The 22,797-nt window shown below is 39.6% G+C and overlaps 1 protein-coding gene across 1 annotated transcript in view; it reads right to left on the reverse strand.

The window, feature by feature from the left end:
* Window positions 1-22,797, reverse strand: part of LOC122787168 (mast cell protease 1A-like) — a 71,267-nt gene that overhangs the window by 38,494 nt on the left and 9,976 nt on the right. Inside the window, exon 3 of the mRNA XM_044053745.1 lies at window positions 18,503-18,638. Coding sequence (XP_043909680.1) covers window positions 18,503-18,638 — 136 coding nt within the window. The remainder of the gene's footprint in view (window positions 1-18,502; window positions 18,639-22,797) is intronic.

Genomic DNA, 22,797 nt, shown 5'->3' on the forward strand with positions numbered 1-22,797 from the left:
AGCAACAGAGACCTCCAAAGCAGACATCCAAGCAACCTCCACCCCCAACACAAACCATGAAACATATACTTCACAAACCAGTGTGCCACACAATCACAGCCCTTAAGACAAAATAACATACCCAACACACTAGTAATAGGTGACTCTATAGTCAGGCACACTGATGTCCCACTAACTAGGCTGAATAAGGAGAAGGTTACTGTTAGCTGCCTGTAGGGTGCCAGGATCTGCCACATAACACAAGAACTCAGGTCACTCCAGAACAAGTACAAATATGACTCTGTCATTGTCCATGTTGGTGTGAATGGCCTGAGCCGTACCTCCCTGGACTACATGAAAAGAAACATGTAGGAGCTCTCTGATCACGTAGCCCAGGCCAGTATGACCCTGACCCTGAGTAGCATCCTGCCCTCACCAAGAATGATACCACGGTATAGAGAAAAAATTATCAATTTCAACAATTGGCTAAGCTTCTGGTGTCATTCAAAGGGGATCCAGTGTCTGTCAGCCTGGAATGACATGCTGGACAAGCCACGCTGCTTCACTAGAGATGGCTTGCACCAGTCACCCTTAGGCTTCTGAAAACTGGCCAAGGTTCTTGCCACCCCCATAGTGCCTTTTTTTAGGCAAGGCTCAAAAGACAAACCCACGCCAGAAATAGCACAAGTAACAAAAAACTGAGGGTAATGCTACTCAGTGCCAAAAGTCTAAACCTCAAAATGCATGCACTCGAGGCACTCCTCAGTATGGAGAAAATTGATATATGTGCAGTAACAGAAACTTGGTTTAAGGCTCCAGAGAGCACCCCAGCACTACCAGGCTACAACTCATACCATACATTTCGGCCACAAAACCTGGACCAAAATACAAAAGGTGGGGGGAGTATCCATATTCATCAAGGATACCCACACCTCCAGGTTAGAGGCACAGCATGATGCTTCCGAAACCATCCACATGTAACTAACAATGGGCAAAACTGCTATTCAAATTATAGCTTGCTACAGATCACCCACCATGTCCCAGGACCCCCACTCTGCATTCCTGGAAACACTGGGAAAAATAAAGGTCCTACCAAACACCCAGATATTGGGGGATTTCAATTACCCAAACATTAACTGGGAGAACTACTCAAGTACAAACTCCCTTGCCCAACATTTCCTAGAATTTATAAACTCAAATGCCCTGGATCAACTGGTCAACACCTCCACCAGAGGTGACAACATATTGGACCTGGTCATCACCAACATGGGCAACCAGTGTTCCACACTGGAGGTCAACCTCTTGCTGGTTAGATCTGACCATAAACTAATCACTCTGGATATCCACATTTCGCTACCACCCCTGGTCAAAGAAACCACCGTGAAAAACTTTTCAAAAGCAAACTTCACATCACTTAAGACCAAGGTGGGAAGTTTCAAAGCCCCCATGCTAAAGGATAATGATGTCCAAGCTGCAAAATCCTTTACTAATGCACTCTATGGGCACCTACAAGAATTCATGGATCGTGCTATTCCAAACAAAACCAAGGCTCACTCCTCCAAGAAAAGGAAACTAGTCTGGTGGACCCCTACCATCAATAAGCTATACAATAGAAGGAGAAAACTAGTACAGAAAAGAGTAAAATCCCAAGAAGGTAAGACATCCCTGATCAGTATCAGCAAGAAACTACATTCCCGCATAAAATCATCCAAGGCTAGCTTTGAAAGAAAAATTGCCATGGACTCCAAATATAACCACAAGGCATTCTTTAGCTATGTCAAGAATCTAAGTGGCAATTCTCAGATCTGCTTGGAGTTAGTGCAGAATGGCACAAAATACAATCAACTGACCGATATAGCCAACATCCTGACAGACAGGTTCAGTGCAAACTTCACCCCCCTCTCACCCCCAAAAGGGCCCTAACTATACCAGAAGAATGTAGTGCCCCTGAAATCACAGACACTCAGGTTAAAACAGCCCTCTCGAAAGCCAAAAACAACATCAGTAGGACCGGATGGTGTCCTAGGCTGCGTCCTACATGAGCTTAAAGATGAACTAACCCCTTACCTAAACACACTGTTTAAACTCAGCCTCTCCATGGGCTACATGCCCACAGAGTGGCGCACAGCAATGGTTATTCCACTCCACAAAGGTGGAGCCACAATGGACCCCGGGAACTATCGCCCTATAAGCCTGACTAGCTTGGTCTGCAAAGCTATGGAGCACATCATCATGGATCTCATTAAGAGAGATATTGGAAACCTCCAAACACTGGACCCTACCCAGTTTGGCTTTGTTAAGGGCAGATCATCTCTCCTAAACCTGGTGGATTTCTTTGAAACAGTTGCCAAGGCTTTAGACGAGGGAAAGGTGGTCCACACAGCTTACCTAGACCTCGCAAAGGCCTTCAACACCATTCCCCACTCAGGTATTATAGACAAGCTCACCAGCCTGATCATAAACCCCTACATCACGAGATGGGTTGCCAACTGGCTCACGGACAGAACCCACATGGTAAGAGTTGTAGGAGCTAGGTCTGACTCTAAACCAGTTACAAGTGGCATTCCCCAGGGCTCAGTCCTAGGACCCCTCCTGTTCAGCATATACATCTCAGAGATACAGGCAAGCACTGGAGGACTATGGCTGACCAAGTTCGCAGACGACTGCAAACCAGGGGCTATAACTGACTCTCCATCTGACACAGATATCCTCCAAAAGGGTCTCACTGAGACAGATACCTGGTGTCAAAACCATGGCCTCAAGCTAAATCCCAAAAAGTGCATAGTCATCCCCTTTGGAAAAAACAAAGTACCCACAAACTACCACATAGGTGGTAGCCCCCTAAATACGGAAGACGTAATAAGAGATCTGGGGACCCAAGTAGATAGTAACCTCTCCTTTGATAATCACATTGCCAAAGTGGTTAGAAAATCCTTCTATGTGGCCCACCTAATCACAAAAGGGTTTGCATCCAGATCAATAGAGGTCATTGGGCCCCTCTATGCATCACTCATCAGACCCATCATAGAGTACAATGCCCCATTTGGGATGTACCTTACAAGACACCTGCAACAACTGGAAAGACCACAGAAGTACCTCACCAAGAGGATCACTAGCCTCAAGCAGATGCCCTATGTAGCTCAACTAAAGGAACTCCAGCTGTACTTGGTTGCATACCGCCTACTCAGAGGTGATCTCTGCCTGACATACAAGGCCATGTCCAACCCAGAATTGATGGACATGCTCCACCTAAAGAAAACCATATCCTCTCGAGCCACAAGCTCCAGGGATCTAAACCTCACCACAACAATAAATAGGACATGCTGGAGGGATAAATTACTGTCCCAGAGACTTCCCATGCTCTGGAACAAGATTCAAATCTACATTAGGCAGAGCTCCTCGCTAACCCTCTTCAAGAGAAACCTTGACGAGTGGATGGGAAACAGAAAGTTTACCCCAGGGATCACTTAAATAGCTCTGCTGGACAGAGGCACAAGTAACTAATCTAAGGGGGAGGCGAAAGCCAACACATTCCGGCTAGGCTTATAAATGCCTTTGGGCAGATAGCCTAGTACCTACCTATGAACCTATGAACCTATTCACTGTACCACAGTCTGACAAACAGCACTTTGAGGTTCTGTTTTTTTCGCTCTTTAAGTGTTCACGGTTCTGCTCTTTTGGTCTTATAATATAGACCCAACCATCTCTACCTCACCAAATGACTAGTATATGGACCACCTTCTTAATGAGTCAGATGATCGTTGGCAGTGTTAACTATACAGTTCAATTGTATCTGCAAGTTCAGTAGATTTCTGGAGGCATTTCAACAAAAGTGCACCTTGGTCCACTTATTTTATTTACTTAACATTTGTATTACACTTTTTTTGGATCAGCTGCTGCTTAGAAATGGCACCAAGAAAGAAAATCTCCAGTATAAATAAACTGCATATTTTTGGAGCTCACCAACAGAGGTGTGCATATGATAGGTTGCGGAGTGCCTCCAAACTGTGATCTTATGACCACATATGCAGCAGTTTTTTTTTTTTTTTTGTACGGCTGTCTCTTGTTTCTTCTTCTAAATAAATGTGCAGTCATATCAAAGCAAAAGATAATGGGGGAACAAAGGCCCCAAGGACATTTTTAAAATGTTCTAATTCACTTAAAAGTTAATAGAATTACAGGTTTTTCATCAACATGCATTTTTAGAACCATAAATTGCCACTATAAGGATTAGCATTAGTGGCTTTCTATAATCCTTAGTAATTTATCAGAAGATCAAAAATGTTACGAGGGAGGGGGCAAAAATATGAGAAAATCAGGAACATTCTGTAAAATCAGATGCAATTGAGAGGTATCAGGTATGCTCACAATGATTTTTTATTAACAAATATGTACGTTTTACACAATTTCTGTATGCAAGCATAGGTGTGTTAGAAAATTCATTTCTTAAATCCAGCTTTACTGAATTCTGATTTTTTTTTACTACATTAGCTTAAATTTGCACCATTGGTTACAAAGTCAGCAACTATTTGTTTTCTGCTGCCATCTTGTGGATTATTCTAGTATGACATAATAATCCTTTTTATTCAGTAATCCTGTTTGATTATTTTGTTAACCAGGAAAGTTGAAGTAGAATATTTTCTAAATATTACAGCGTTAGGCAGGGGTTACAGAACTTATTTTTATTACAAAGAAGGCAACTTTGTGGTGTGGCCTTACCAGAGTGCCAACTAGGGGTGCAAACATACTTGACATTGCATTCCCCCATGTTTGTGAGTACAATGTATGTTTGCACCCCTAGTTGGCATATGGACTATCTTGTCCAAAGTATTTGGGTTTACAAAGTCCATGAATCTCTGATCTCTGTGCTTGTAAGTCTGGGGTCATGTAAGTTTTTTTCCTTCACTGTGAGCAGAACTTCATGTGGGTGTCTGACAAACAGAATCACAGAGGGTAGTTGGTAATACCTCTTACAACAAATACTGTGGAGACAGGCCAACAAACTGGAGGGGGATGTTCCAGACATGGGGACAGAATGTAAATTGGGAAATGGTGAAATAAACGGAGATGATGAGTTTCAATGTACACCAGTGATTTTAAGGGAAACTGTGAACAATTCTTATACAAATGAAGCTGTAATGGGACGTATTCCACCTGGGCAGCATCGTGAAGCAGCTATTGGGACTGTGTACAACATGATCAACGACATGCCTTATTGAGACAATGCACTGTATTTTCATTGGTGGATTGCTTGGATAATTAAGCTAATGGATTATATAATGAGATGGTTTATACATTCATTCATTAGTTTGCATCTGATGAAGTCTTAGCAACTTAGACAAAAAACGCTGTGTGTGGAATTGCGTTTATGTGTTTGAATTAACTATTAAGCCAGCTTTGGAATTCTATCATTGAGCCGACTATTTTCCTTCATCTGTGGTACTTATTTTGCTTGGTTTGGGAGTCATTGGTGTCTGAGTAGCTGTTCCAGCTTTATTTTTGGTCATGTAAGTATTCTAACTTACCCTGGGATAGTTGAAGTCACCCATGAATATGGTCTTGGCTTGAATGGTGAGAGCTTCCAGTAAGTCCATGTCCAAGCTATCAGGTTCTTGGGTTACAGAGAGTGAGCTCTAGTTTGCAAAGATATGATATGGGACTTTGTTCATTGAGATCTGGTCATGGAGAATCTCAAGAGTGTCATCCTGTTTGTCTACCCAGAGGTAAGTTTGTTGTTGATACAGATCGAAACACCTCCATCTTTGGACCCTGCCTGTGCTGTAGCTGGCCTACATGCATGGAAGGCAATGTAGCCCTGCACTGCCTCTCCATGGCTTTAAACACTGTCTGTGTAACTGCAAAGATGACTATTACCACTGTCTTAGTCATGTATGTTACTGAATGTTCCTAGTGAATGTCTTAGTGTGCCAGTTTCCAGTGTTGAGTTTTCTACTATAATGGAATGTTCTACCTATTGTATATGTAACGTTATGGTATACTTGCTACTTTTTATTTCACTCCCCTGTTCTGTGAACCTGCGTTATGACTTGAAAATGGTCAGTAGACCAGTACAATTACCTGGTTATTAAACAGAAACAACTAAATAAATTAATAAATACAATCTTTATTTGCAAATCCCTGTTTCCCTATTGTTAAACTGCTTAGGACCATATTGTGTAAATCTGAACCCTGTACTATATTTACTTAAATAATGAGAGAGTACACTGGCTTCTCTGTTCTAGACAGTCATATTAACACAGACACTCTATTATTTCCTAAACCTTAAATATTTGACTGTACAGCCAAATACGCTGTTTTATGTATGTTTCATATTCTTTTGCTAGCTGTATAGACTGCTTGTTAGCACTGCTTAATTCTTATTTTAACTTACTTTTCATTTATGAACATGTGCTTCTGGCTCAGGTCATACCTGAAAGTGGTCTTTAATCTAAAGCAAACTTATGGCTACCAAGTAGTAGCCCATCAACATTTCAAGACTCCCACCACCCAAAACGCTATGAGTACAGCTGCCTGTGTAGAATTATTCACAGAAACCTTGTACAATCATGTCAATAAATGCAGAGAGACAGCTGAAATAAACTCAGAACTAACACAAAAAAACCCACCCTGGTTGAATCCAAACATAAACAGGTTGTAGACCAAAAGAAAAATATTCATACCTAAGATTATGAAGTGCTACACCCAGCATGACAAAAACACTCTTATCAATATAAACAAACAACTAAGGGGGAAGATTAAGTCTATCAAAGCCAACTTTGAGATAAACATATCCTCACAGGAAAGGACAACCACAAGGCTTTCTTTAGTTATGTCTGCAACCTCAAAGGTAGCACTCAGTATTCTGCAGAACTGATTGTAAATGAACCCACCTACATGGAGATAAAAGTTATAGCAAATCTGCTGGCTGACAATTCATCTCCAGTTCTAACCCACCATCTGCCCCTGGAAGTATTATCAAACATACCCTCCCAACTATCACTAGGCAGCAGGCCTTAGATGCGCCCTTTAGGGCCAAAAACACCACATTGGTTGGTCCCAATAATATCTCAGGATGCCTTCTAAATAGCCTGAAACATGACCTGTCTGGACCACTGGAGTCATAACTATAGCCTCCTGAGAGGCTTCATACCACGTGAATGGAAAACTGCAACGGTCTTTCCTCTACACAAGGGCAGGCCATCAATAGACTCCAGAAACTACAGACCCAAATGTCTGACTAGTCTCATATGCAAAGCCACGGAAAGAATTATCATATATATGATTAATAAGGACATAGAAAACCTTCAAACACTGGATCTATTCCAGTTTTTCATCAAGGGCAGATTATGCCTACTCAACCTGCTGGACTTCTTTGAGAGGGTCAGCAAGGTAATGAATGAAGGCAGAATTCTACATACTGCCTACTTTAACCTGGCTAAGGCATTTGATACAATACAACCCTTGGGTACTGCAAACAAACTCATGAATATAGGCATAAATCCCTATGTTACATGCTGCACAGCCAGCTGGCTCTCAGATAGGAACAATGAAGTTATGGTACAGGAGACAACCTCCACAGAGAGGATGATCACTAGCAGAGTCTACTTCTCAGAAGTCAAGGCCAAGTTCAAGGGCATATCGTTGACCAAGTCTGTAGATGATTGCACACTAGGAATAGTCATAGAACCCCCCCCCCCACCGAAACACTAACACCCTGTAAGAATGACTAACACAACTGACTGGTGCTAAAACCATGGCTTAAAATCTTAAAATTCAATGCCAGGCAATGTGTTGTAATACACTTTGGGAATTAAGACACCTCAGGAACATTAGGAAATTACTTCATTGATAAACAGGTCTACTTTACATGGTCAGCTTTTCACAAAGTCGACTTTCATATGGTCGAGACCATATGATCGACTTTCGGAAAGCCGACCATGTAAAATAAACACAAAAATCACAACGAACACTTAACTTAAAACTGTTAGCAGGGGGGCAAGCCTCCCTGCACCCCCCATGGGGGGGTCTACCCCCACACCCCCGTAACTTAAATAACCAACTCTGAGATCGCACTACAGTGTGGAAGAGGGAAATTTTACCATTCCACACTGTACGGAGAAAGCGGTTCCCCATGGTCGGCTTTTCAAAAGTTGATCATATAGTCTTGGTCATATGAAAGTTGACTTTGTGAAAAGTCAACCATGTGAAGGGGACCCTAATAAACACCCCTAAGAGTAGAACCAGTGGTTATAGATTTGGGTACTTATGTAGAAAGTAACTTGGTTTTGATGAACATGTGTCTAAAGTAGTAAGAAAATCATTCAATGTTCCTCTAGTTATAAGCAAGGACATGGCATCTTGGTCCAAGGAAGTCATTGTTCCACTGTACTCAGCCCTCATCAGACCCATCACTGAGTACAACACCCCTTTCTGTATGTACCTGACTAGGCACACGCAATAACTAGAACATCCAAGGAAGTTCCTCACCAAAAGAATACAGGGTGCAAACAGCATTTGTTCTATGCAGATCACTTTAAAGCTCTGTCTCCATACTCCTTCCTACAGACTGTTGAGAGATGATATATGCCTGGCATTCAAGGCATCCTTTGACCCCACTCTGATGGACCTTTTACATATCTGCAAAATGAATAGCATCAGGATTACTTGATCTAAAAATTACAATTTTGCTTGTTGGAGGAACAGATTTATATCTCAGAAAATTCTCCTTCTCTGGAACAAGCTTCCTATCCATGTGAAGCAGAGCCCTTCCCTAATCCTGTTCAGTAGAAACCTTGACCAGTGGATGGAGAATCAGAAATATATCCCAGGTCTAGAACCTCTGGGGCTAATGGGAGAGGAAGCTTGAAACTCTGGCCCTGTGTTATATATTCCCATTAACATACCCTCTAAGGCACATTTACTTAAGGAGGCCAGCATGCAAACTTGCAGAATGCATTTAGGCTGCATGGCTAAGATTATAAAGGCCCCAGTATTCATTACAGTGATGAACCTATGAACCTATATGTACACAATATACAAGATGTTCTTAATTACTGTGTGGATATATCTGAGGGAATCAAAGAGTAAAACTATTTCCTGGAGAGTTAATGATTATTTATTATTTCTGAAACAATTATATTTATTTTGATTGACCAGTTAGGGAAGTAGAGATTTCTGAATTCTTCCCAGGAGGTTATTTTATTTACTTATTTATTTAACATTTGTTAACCGGGCTAGTCTGACTGGAGGCATCTCCATTTTCAGCAGAGGCCCGGGGAGAAAAGCTCCACATGGTACAAACAGTTTATAGCATAAAAATGATAAGAACAAAGTTTGATTGGATGAGCAAGTATAGTGCCACAAATAGGATTAAATCCTGGTTTGGTAATACATATATATAGCAGTTTTGGACATATATGAAAGAGAAAAAAAAAAAACATGATAAATAAGAATAGAGAAGGAAATAAAAAATATAAGATATAAGAACCACATAATAGTGAGCAGGTAAAGAAGAAGATAGAAGGAGAGAGATTGCTGTGGTCATGGTTAGTCAGGATTGAGACATGGGCACAACCAGTGTTTTTTGAGGTGTATTTTAAGTTTTTGTTTAAAGAGAATAGGAGATGTGATGGAAGTGAGTTCAGTAGGAAGCTGATTCCAAGACTTACCAATGGTGTTGGAGAAAAGGGAGTCACCGGCTGAGTTATTAGATTTACATATAGTTACTAGAAGTTTGTTAGAGGAGCGAAGGGAATTGAGGTTCGTATAAGGGGTAAAGAGATTAGAGAGGATAGGTGTATTGTTAGGTTGGTAGAATATCCTGTGGACAAAGGTAAGTTGAGAGAGTGATAGCATGTTGTGTAATTCAAGCCAGTGAAGTTGCTGTAGGTTCAGACAGTGGTGAGTTCTAAATTTATTTCCGGTAACAAATCTAGCAATGTTATTAAGAGTGTTAGCCAATTTAGAGAGATTGTTTTTCTTTAGGTTAGTGTAAATAGGTGAAGCATAGAGGAGAGTAGAAATAAGATGAGAGTGGGCGAGTGTAGATTTAGCATTGGAAGTTAAGAATGTTTTAATTCTGTAGAGGGAGCCCAATTTTCTATTGACAGTTTTAATGGTATTGTTAATATGAGTATCAAAAGTAAGGCTGTTGTCTATTGTAACACCTAGCAGCTTAGTGGTAGAATCAGGGGATATAAGGGTACCGTTGCTAGATGAGATGGAGAATTCTAGTGGGGGGGACCTAGAAGTGGGCTTAAATAGGAGGAGTTTGTTTTTTTTAGCATTCAAGAGTAAACAGCGTTTTAAGAACCATGCCTCAACTGTGTTGAAGACATTTTGAGTAAGGGTTTGTAACTCAGAGGTAGTTTTAGCAGAGCAGATAAGTGTGGAGTCATCAGCATATTGAATGCATGTGGCTTGGGGTAAAGCCACTTGAAGGTCATTTATGAATAGAGAGAAAAGAAGAGGACCTAGAATAGAGCCCTGGGGAACACCAAGTGTGATTGGTAGCAGAGATGAGAGTTTGTTACCCCAGAGGACAGCCTGCTTTCTATTGCTGAGGTATGAGGCAAACCAGTGTATAGCCTTGGGTTCAAGAGAGATAGATTACAGGATTTGTAAGAGCAGGGGATGGTTGACCATATCAAAGGCTTTGGAAAGGTCTATAAAGAGTGCTGAAGATAGGTTGTTATTATTGCGATTTTTATTGATAAAATCAGTGAAGGAAAGGAGGGCAGTGGTAGTACTGTGAAAAGGCCTAAAATCGTGTTGGCAGTTGGACAGAATATTATGTTTAGTTAGGTGACCCATTAGTTGATAGTGTATGCATTTTTCCATAATCTTTGCTATTGGTGATAAGAGAGCTATGGGCCTATAATTAGAGTACTCATTGGAGTTGCCACCTTTATGTAAGGGGATGATGTATGAGGTCTTCCAGATATCAGGAATGGTTTCTTCGCTAATAGTTCTGTTTATAAGGATGGATACTGGGTAGGCTATTTTGGTTGCTGCTTTTTGAAGGTATTCAGCAGGAAGTTGGTCGGCAGAGGGGGTACATGGTTTAAGTTTTTGGATACATTTTTGGATAAAGGAGGTAGAGATAGGTTGTAGTTTAAAGGTGGGGAGATTAGCAGAAGTGAGATCAGGGATGGATGAATTATCAAAGGACTGATGAGAGGCCAGAGAGTTAATGGTTTCAGTAAAGAAGGAGTTAAAGGTGTTGGCAGTTTCTAGGGTTGTATGTTTTTCTGACTCAGAGGGGGAGGGAGTAGTAGTCTGTCCAGGGTGAAGAAGTTTATTTAAGGTTGCCCAAAATTGTTGTGGTTTATTAGTATTAATTTGTTGGAGATTACTATAGTAGTTTCTTTTGTCAGAGATTATGGCTTTTTTGGTACAATTTCTTAATTGTCTAAAGATCAGTTGATCAGAAGGAGATTTGCTCGATCTCCATTTTGTCCAAGATTTGTTTCTGATTTATTGATCTGATTTCACTTGGTAAATGGTTCCATGTGGCAGACCCTAGTCTAGAGAAGGCTTTTTCACCTATTGTGGTCCTGATTCTAGTTTGTATGGGCAAGCTTGTCTTGCTAGAATGGTATTATTCATGAACAAAGTCCTTCCTTACGGCTGAGGATTCTCAACCACTGCTTCCATACAAGGCTGGACATTATACAATTATCCAGAATTTTTTCCAGTACAACTGGATAGAAAATATGTCCTTCTTTAGTAAACCTCAGTTTTACTCGAAAAAAAGTTCTCTCAAATATAATTAAAAAAAAAATCAGTACAGTCATAGATAAACAGAAACAGAACATAATTTGTTGTTTTCTTGACAGGTGACATGGTAGCCTCTCACTTATTGCAAGATGAAAGCAACAACTTGAAATCAAAATATGACTCCCAAAAACAGAGCAATTCTGCATTATTTTTACTCCTCCTCCTCAGCCATTGTACCCTAACAAATGCACCACAAGTCACTTCATCACAGCGTCATCAATTGTACTAATTACAGATAATCAGCAGTAGGCTTGCAGAAGGACTGAGAGGAATACTTTACTTGCAGATCAACTTCAATAAGTTTCTGATTGTCAGGCTATTGCTGAGGATGTGACAGTGACACAGTTTATAGCATTGTCACATTTGACTCTTCAAACCACATATTTGTGTTAATGTGCCATGTGGGTATAAAGGAGCATGTGCTCTCTTTGGGGAAGGAGTAGATGTCCCAGCAGTGACTCAGATTAATCATTCTCTGCTCAGGGGAAGGGGTTAGAGCCTAAAAATAATGTTCTCATTGCTCGGATGCTGGTGAGGTAATAAACCACCTGCATGCTGCTGGATGATGACTCCTCTAAATGGCTTTCAGCCTCATGCTCGGGGTACACAGTACATAGGGATGAATGTTCTAAAAGTCCAGCTGTATGAGGTGTTATAGGCATGAGGCCAGGTAGCAAAAAGCATACAGAAAAAAATCCATTCTTGACTTTGCATATGTTAAAATGAGGACAATACTGCTAATTATCATTTTTTAAAGACTTTTGAATACTGGTTTTGAGTTCCCACATAAAAGATGAACATGCTCTTCAAAGAAATAAATGCTGTATAGCTATAATTTCATCTGTTTTCCCAGAATAAAACATCTCACTTTAATTATCAGATTAATGCTGATCTTTTACTGGGACTATTTCTGCATGCCTCAGAGTACCATTATAAAAATATTTTGCTAATAAAAAATACCTACTTAAATATTTTTATAGACTTTATTTTACATATTGGATAACAGCAATAGTCTATGTCTGGTGAATGTATTGGGATTTTCTTAAGTTTGATCAGTGAACTTGGTAAATGGTACTTTGCTGTCAGACCTCGGTACCACAATCAACAGAACATGCTGGAGGGACAGGTTCATAACCCAGAGAGTGCCCATACTATGGAATAGACTGCCCATACATGTCAAGCAGAGCACCTCACTGGCCCTCTTCAAGAGAAATCTTGATGAGTGGATGGGAAATAGAAAATTCACCCCGGGGATCACTCCAGTGGCTCTACTTGACAGAGGCACTGGGAACTAACATCGGGCGGCACGATGCCAGGGCACTTCTATGGGCTAGGCTTGTAAAGGCTCCAGAGCCATTAGCCTAGTACACGCCTATGAACCTATGAACCTATGATCAAATCACACCCAGCATGAATAATACAACCCCAAACACAGGTATATGTTTTTGCAACAGTAAAATAGATCCGAATCAGTCATGCAGTCATTTTCATTTATTCCTACTTAAATATACAGAAATGCTTCTCGGATCTGGCTGTGAAGAATTCAGCATATATATTATCTTATCTCTCTGATAATATGTCGCAAAATATCTAATTATGGAGGTATGAAAAGCAAGACAGAAAACGATAATATACTTGCTGCCTGCCCAAGAATATCTGCAGTTCATTTCTTCCCAGACTGATACAGTCTAAAAAAATGAAGACTTAAAATATATCACTTCAGAGTGCGATTAAAATTGCTGATACAAATGAATATGTTTTATTTATAGGCACAAAAATGCATATATATATATATATATATATATATATATATATATATATATATATATATATATATATATATATATATATACATATACACACACACACACACACAGAGTTCAGATACACTTGCCTTCCTGTCTCCAACTGTTGTATATAGAATAGCCCTAACTGTTTCCTGGCATACAAAAACTAATGACAAAAAACACAGGTGAAGAACATGCTCCAGTGGAACAACATTTTTTGCATGTTGGCTGTTCCACAATACACATGCCCACAATGCTTTCAATGTATAACTTCATCAATATTATGTAATGAACACATTTGTTTTTCTTAACTGGATAAGCCCGCTGAACACGTGTCCCTTTACAGGAGTTACCTAGAAGTCTTTGGAGTCATACAGCTTGCAAGTGGAAACTGGTTGTAGGATGAAGCTCATTAATACCTTGTAGCCTCACCCCTCTAAGGTAAAAATTATTCAAAATGATTGAGACTGATACAGGTAAGAATATTACCTTATTTTCCCATTATGAATTACTTTTGCATATTCTTTGCCCACTGTATGTTGACCATCAGTCCCCTTTAAGGCAGTTGTCCCATTTGTTCTCCATTACCTGAGAGAGAGTGAGTTACCGGGAAGGGCCACATTCTAGACAGCTGGTTTACTTTGTACATGTTGCCCCTCACTTCTGCAAGGAATGTTGCCAGCCAGCAAGGAGGCAACCCCAATCTCTCCTCTCAAGCATAAGACATGAGCTTCCAAATCTCTTCTGGAGAAATCACACTTTAGTATGTCCTCCTCAAGTACCTGTTATCATGTCCCCTTAGGAGAGGCAACTGGGCTACACCCCTTTACTGCCCTCCCTCCTTCTTTTGGCTTCTCCAGGGCTGGGACTGCTAACTGACCCCCAGTCACCTGAGCTGCAGTGAGGGCTCCATTCCTCCATGCCACAGAACCAGGCCTTTTCCAGTAAGAATTTAAAATGTCACCCTCCAAAGAAATTATTAGTACATACATAATGGTGAACAGTGTTTTTATGGAACTGTGTCATACTGAGTTCACATCAACTTTGGGATACAATAACACCTACACTAAGTGTACACTAAGTGTACACCGTGAGTGAACAAACAACACAGACATAACTATCACCTTCTTCCTCCTGCAGCTTTATATATTGATAGGAATCCATAAAGCTTACCACAAAGTGTAGACTATATGTAGACTTACTGAAATCTTTCTGAGTGACTAGAAAGTAAAAAAATGTGATAAGAATTTTTTTGAATACATATTGTGTCCACTTAGTGTAGGCTTTATTCAATCTGGCCCGTATTCTTTTACCTGCATTTATTTGTCCTTTGCTGACCATGTTACTATCTACAGAATAGTGGTCTGTTTTCAGAGGAAACCCAAGGTGGCATTTATACTGCTGGGGGAAATTTATGCAGGGCATCTGGGAACAGCACCCATGCTGGATGTGTGCAGCCAGCTTTCACTGACATTAAGTCAGTAATGCCCCTTAGAATTTCAGTTTGTATATTTTAACCTTCTTAAGCTTTTTAATGTTCAAAAAGTACAGAATTACAATAACAAAAACAAAACAAACAAACAAAAAAAAAGACAAGTACTTAACTAACAGCCCCATCAGGATGTCAATCAATTCACTACTGCCCACACCTGCACAAAGTACGTATTGTGTTTTAAAGTAAACAATTGCCGATAAAGAGTGCATAACAGTGTATATGTTGTTCATGACTCACACCGTATAACTTTACTAATAACACTGATGGAGCTTCTCTTAAATCATTGATAAACGGAAAGCAACATGCTTTCAAATAAAACGTGCTGTGTAACGTTTCTAGAAAATGCATTTATGTATTTATGCATGTTTGCATCTGTGTATGTATGTATGTATTTAGTTATTTATTTATTGAAGTTTTTGGCTGGGTAAGTGCTCCATATCCTTTAGAAAACATCAGTTCAGGAGAAGTCTCAGATGTCATAGAAATTTTAGATGCACATATCCTCAGCAGGTTTAGATAATCGCACACAGCATGCATAATGTTGACATTTACATTCATTAAGTATGTGCTTCTATGCAAGCCTGTGGTGACGAACTCGTTTGGGAACATGCACAACGCAGCTGAATGAATACCACATATATCAAACTTCTCTTGACAGAACATGATCGAATGCCCTTATGTTGAAAAAACGCAAAGACAATATTACATTACCTCCCAGAAACTAGTAGTCTCTAAAACAAAGTGCAACAATTTTTATATATATATATATATATAAATATATATATATATATATAGATAGATAGATAGATACATCTATATATATATATATATATATAGATAGATAGATAGATACATCTATATATATATATATATATATATATATATAGAGAGAGAGAGAGAGATAGATATGGATCTACTTTGACCCATCAAATTTACACAAGTGAAACTTCGTTTTGCAGGTCTGGTTTCGCAAAACTACAGTTAACCAAACAATAAAAAAAATACACTAAACTCACTTATGCAGAAGGGCAAGCCCCCCTGTGCCCTGCCCCGCACACCCCTGCTACTAATACATGCTAACTCCAAATCGCTCCACAGTGGGGAAAAGGGAATATTCCCTTATCCTCGCTGTACCACAATCTACAACAACAACCTACCCTCCCATATGTCAGTTAAGGTACACCACACCTGCACCACTGCACCAGGAATTCTGTTTGGTGAACTGTAGTTTCGCAAAAGTGCATTTTCAGATAAATGCACTTTCGTGAAACCAGACTCGCAAAACTAAGTTTCACCAAAAAATTTGATGGGTCAAAGTATACCCATATATATATATATATATATATATATATATATATATATATATATAGGGTCTACTTCATTTCACTGAAAGCTCATTTCACTGAAACTCAGTTGCCTATGCACAATTCATTCACTGACAGCTCATTTCATTGAAAACACATTTGACTGAAATTCATTTAGTTGAAAGTTATATATGGCCTTTTCCCCACTGTAGTGCGGTCCTGTATTTAGTGTATAAATTAAGGAAGGGTGCGGGGGCACATCCCCCCACATTAGGGGGTGTTGGGGGCATAGCCCCCCACCTATTTTAAATGTTTCAAACCAAAGATATGGATACTTACAAGTCCAGTGAATAACTCTATCCAGAAGACAATATGTAACCAAACCCTCACACCCCCCCCCTTACTTTATATACTAACTCCAGGATCACACTACAATATAGAAAAGGCAATATGTAACTATCAGCGAAATTAGTTTCAGTCAAATGAGTTTTCAGTCAAATGAGCTTTCAGTGAATTGTGCGCAGGCAACTGAGTTTCAATGAAAAGAGCTTTCAGTGAAATGAAGTACACCCATATATGTGTGTGTGTGTGTGTGTGTGTGTGTGTGTGTGTGTGTGTGTGTGTGTGTGTGTGTGTGTGTGTGTGTGTGTGCGTGTGTGTGTGTGTGTTTGTGTGTTCATTTTGTCAAACATTCATTTGTTTGACAGAATGAAGTGCAGGTTTACTTGTGACAATGTCTATTTTACAGAATATCTATTTTGCTGAATGCCTTTAAATTGCTCTTAATTATCACTAGTATAAATCAGTACTTTCCAGAAGTAGTTAACACTTTCAGCCTGTGAATCACAGTGGCACAAGCATCCTGCTCATTCATTTTGTTCTACATGCACACATCCCTCCCCCCGGCACTACCTGTCTGTTAAATTTCCTGGCACTTACTTCTTCCACAATGGGTGCACACAAGCTTTGGGCTATGTTGAGTAGCACAAGTGGCAGTGAGCAGTCATGCCACTTTAATGGAAGAACGTCTGGGATAGAGCACATGGCTAATTAGCATATGCCACTCCCCAGAATGGCTCATTAACATTTATCATGACCACATAGACAGCCCATCATGGTGTTGTACAACTTCATACTAAAGCACCATAGTAGGGCTGTCTCTGACTAGGAAATGGTTACCACAAGGTGTATACTGGGTGCACATCTCATTGTCACCTTTCTCAGTCAGATGCATGGCGTTTGTACGAGTGTTTTCAGGTTAGAGTTAGAGTAAAAGATAGGGAGGGAATAGATCGTGTACTGTGTGTGCGTGTGCGTGTGTGTGTGCGCGAGCGTGTGTGTCTCAGCCTGTCTTATGCTATGATAGTATTATAGAATGTTTTAGGGTTAGGTTTAGGTGCAGGGCAGGATTAGGTTTAGGGTTAGCATGCCTTACTAATGTGGTATGGGGGGGGTGCACTGTTCTAACACAGCAGTTCAATCGTCCTGACTTTCAGCTTAAATATTGTCCTCAACCAATTTGATCAAAAGATCATTTGGCCAAGTGGCATGCACATGGATATTGATATAGTTAAAGATAAAAATAACAATAAAGGTAAAGACATTAACATTGATTCAGGTATAAAAAAGTGGGCAATTTGTGGTGGAAGTTCACTGCCAAATTACATTCAGTGTATTACTTCCATCTTTAATTTTAGCCCAGATGCCGTCAATGTTTAGTGGTGTTTAGTGGTGGATGTCTCTTCTCTCCTTTTCAGTTAAGTGTACAGTTCTGCTAAAAAGGAGAAAGACAAGTAAAAGTGTGAGTGACATCTAATTTATTTAGTGCATAACAAATAATACTACTACCCTCACATACTTCAACACTATGAGCTGTTACAGATGTGAAAAATGGCCCCAAATCAGTCCTTTTTCAAACCGCCAGAAATGCATATGCTGATATGTCTTTTGCTTGTTTTCCAGGAAGTAAGATGTTGATGAAGTGGTGCATAATGAGAGATGTGTGTAACACCTCTGTTATGGAACTGCTGGGACAGCACCATCTATAGCTCAATGTCTGCGATCGTGTCATAGTGAACAGAAGATATCTCTTCCTAACCCACCCTCGTGTTATCTGTACTCTAAACAGTGGGACAGATAATAGGTATTAGAATACGCACCTTAAGTAATAGAATGTCGTTAAGAAGCACGAATCCATTGTACTCTGGATGAGGATAGTAGCTTTCCACTTGGAGTTTTTGCTGTGTTGCTTCTTTCTTGGATATATCATGAGCCCCTAGTGTAACAGTTATATGTCTGAAACAGAAAATTGAACAGGATGAGTGTTGTTTCTCACAGTACAACAAGAATGAAGATGCAAAGTGAAAATTGTCACACGTGAGTAAGTACTCAGGACACCTCAGAACTAAACACTGAATGACACAATTGCGCACCTATTTGGTATAAAGTAATTGACTTGCACTATTTTATTGGAATGGATAGATGGATATACATAATACTTCAAGAAACATTCACAGACTTAAGTACGTCTCAGCAATACACCTGGGGTAATGGATGTGTTTCTCTGCATGGGGACAGACATGCTGCATCTTCTTCCTGCATAAATGGGATAGCTAGTACAGCTACAGCAGCTGTTTGACAAGAGGTTGGCATAATGGTTAAGGAGCTTACCTTACAAGCACAACGTGCAAGGTTTGATTCTCACATGGGGTAACTGTCTAGACTTAAAATGGTCCACAAGGGCAGTTAGTCTAGCACTAATCTATGAGGAATGTATAGTCAGAGCATTGTTTCTTGTTGTGTTGCAGTGATGTACAGAATGGCAGTTTCTGCTAAATGACAGGAAATAAATGCTGACATTTCTTACTGCATGGCAGAGAAGGACAGACTGATATTCAATAATGTGTGACTGAATCTACAGACTGTCATTTCTTAATGCATGGCAGGGAAGGACAGACTGATATTCAAGGATAAGTGACAATATGCACAGACTGACATTTCTTATAGGTTCTTAGGTGTGTATTAGGCTAATGACCACAAGGGCCTTTTTAAGCCTAGCCATGCATTCCAAATCTCTGACAAGTTCTGGTAGCCTTGCCAAGTATAAGCAGGGGCTTGGGAGGTAAACATTTACAAGCAGGGGCCTGGGAGATGAACCATTTACAGGTTGCCTGTGTCCATTAGAGACATAGGTGCCAAACCAGGGATGAATTTCCTGTTCCCCATCCAATTGTCCAAGTTACACTTTAATTAGGTTAGGGAGAAACTCTGCTTTTCATGGATGGGGATCCTGTTCAAGAGATGAGATTGTCTCTGGGATACATACATGTCTCTCCAGCAGGTCCTATTTATATCCCAAACAAGGTTTATATCTTTCAAATGGGTAATTCCGGTGCTCTTTGTTTTGCAGATATGCAGGAGGTCCATCAGAGTGGGGTCTGACAACGTCTTGTATACCAGGCATAGATCTCCCCTCAGCGGTCTTTAGGAGACAGAATACAGGCATAGGCCCTTGAGGCAGTCTGCATAGGACATGTTACTTATTCCCTTTAGTCTTTTAGTGAGGAACCTCTGTGGACATTCCAGTTGTTGGATATGCATGGTTAGGCACATACCAAATAGGCCACTGTATTCAATGATAGGTCTGATGAATGCTGAATACAGTGGAACAATGACTTCTTTGGACCTAAATGTCATACCTTTATTTATAAGTTGCACAATATAGAATTACTTCCTCACTACTATAGACATGTGATGGTCAAAGGCTGGATTACTATGTGTGTTCCCAAGCCCCTGACTACTGGGTCAGCTCTTACAGGTGCATTATCAATATGATAGTTTCCAGGAATGGACGACTTCCTGAAGGATATTACTATGCATTTCTTTGCATTTAGTTTTAGCCCATGGCTCTGGTATCAGTTGTTTGTCTGTGTCAGACCTTCCTGGAGAACATTTATGCCAGTGAGCAATTCAATAACAGCTTCTAATTTGCAGCAATCTGCAAATTTAGTCAGCCAGAGGCCACTGACATTAGCCTTGACTTCAGAGAAGTAAATGCCAAAAAGGAGTGGTACCAGGACTGATCCAACAGGGATTCCACTTGTGACTGGCCTCTATGTAGAAGTAGAGTTCCCATTTCTAACTTCCTGGGTCCTGTCTGTGAGCCATCTGGCTATCCACCAGGTGATATAAGAGTCTGTACCCAACCTCTTAAGTTTATCAACTATGCCCAAGTCAAATGCCTTGGCCAGGTCAAGATAGGCATTGTGAACCATTTTGCACTCATCCAGTGCTTTGGTGACCTTCTCAAAGAAGTCCACCGGTTTGAGTAAGCATAACTGCCCCTGATGAAACCAAACTGGGTTGGGGCCAGTGTTTGTAGGTTTCTATGTCATTATTAATAATTTCCATAATAATTCTTTCCATAGGTTTGCATATGAGACTATAGGGGTCTGTAGTTTCCAGGGTCTTACTGCATGGCAGGTAAGAACAGACTGATATTCAAGGATAAGTGACAGGATGCACAGCCTGGCATTTCTAACTGCATAGTAGGACATATCAAAAGGACAGAAATAGCTGTAACATGTATTGCAGCTTTAGTGGGGACATATTGTACATAACGAATCAATTTTTTTGGGGGACACAATATGTGATATTGTTCACATTTTATTAAGGTTCCACTATATGACATATATCATAGCTTGCCATGGAACAATATAAACCATATAGACAAATGTTAAGTCTTATGTGGAATTGATGATATGGATTTTAAAGTAAAATTCCAAAGCTGTTCACTGTGGGGTGAATAATTCCTGTTACGCATATCCATTAAATGATATGATTTTGGATGAAGAGGTAACATAAGGGACTTGGGTGCAGTTGCAGACAATTTTAGTTTTAAGCATAGTCATACTTGCTCATGGTTGCTGCAAAATGTTCTTAATCAATCAAGGACATTTTGTGAACTATCACAAGCAGAGATTAAAGTGCCATTGTACAAGACAGTGATAAGGCTAGTCAGTGAATACTCCGCAGGGGTTGTTTATAAATAAAAATGCATAGATATATAAGTTACAAAGGATTTGATATTTTACAAGGCACTTCACTTAAGTTAGATGTTATCAGGCTTGAGCCACTGTGCCTTTGCTTTATAAATTACAGATTGTTTACAGGTAATCCAATATTAATTTATAAGTGCCTGAACAACAATGAAACTGCAGCAACATTGGGTATATAAATTAAACTCCATGCTATAGGAAGTAAGAATAGTAATAATGGATATGTAATGCCACCCCCATTTGAGACTGCACTAGGCAGACATTTGTTTTTACTGCAGGACAAGTTTGCTGTAGAATACTCTTCCATAACAATAAGAAATCTGAAAATCTGGAGGTATTTAAAAATATCTTGTTTACTGGGTAGGAGAAGGACTGTACAGCTCATCATTAATAGGACATGAAGTCATAGAAGGCCTAAAATAAGGCTTTGAGTTTAAAAATAAGTACACTGAGCAATGAACACTGGTAGGGAACAGAGTATGTGACATGTATCCCATCACTGAGGGGATATATCACATAGTCTATAGAGACATAGTTTGTGATGTGTATTACACCTTGATGGAGACAATAACGTGAGGCATAAGCACAGGTAAGTAGGAACAGTGAAGGTAATATATAGTGTAGGTAATATATAGTATAGGTAGTGTATAGTGTAGGTAATATATAGTGTAGGTAATGTATAGTGTAGGTAATATATAGTGTAGGTAATATATAGTGTAGGTAATGTATAGTGTAGGTAATATATAGTGTAGGTAATGTATAGTGTAGGTAATATATAGTGTAGGTAATATATAGTGTAGGTAGTGTATAGTGTAGGTAATATATAGTGTAGGTAATGTATAGTGTAGGTAATATATAGTGTAGGTAATATATAGTGTAGGTAATGTATAGTGTAGGTAATATATAGTGTAGGTAATCTATAGTGTAGGTAATGTATAGTGTAGGTAATATATAGTGTAGGTAATCTATAGTGTAGGTAATATATAGTGTAGGTAATATATAGTGTAGGTAATGTATAGTGTAGGTAATATATAGTGTAGGTAATGTATAGTGTAGGTAATGTATAGTGTAGGTAATATAGTGTAGGTAATGTATAGTGTAGGTAATATATAGTGTAGGTAATGTATAGTGTAGGTAATGTATAGTGTAGGTAATATATAGTGTAGGTAATGTATAGTGTAGGTAATATATAGTGTAGGTAATGTATAGTGTAGGTAATATATAGTGTAGGTAATGTATAGTGTAGGCAACGTATAGTGTAGGTAATGTATAGTGTAGGTAATATATAGTGTAGGTAATGTATAGTGTACCCTGGCAGAGACTTAGAATATGATGTGCATCATATAGTCATAAGAACAAACTGCAACATTACAGCACAGCTAACTAGGAACACAGTA

Source organism: Protopterus annectens, chromosome 13.part0 (assembly GCF_019279795.1).
Source record: "Protopterus annectens isolate FY-2018-M chromosome 13.part0, PAN1.0, whole genome shotgun sequence".
Classification (NCBI taxonomy): domain Eukaryota; kingdom Metazoa; phylum Chordata; order Ceratodontiformes; family Protopteridae; genus Protopterus; species Protopterus annectens.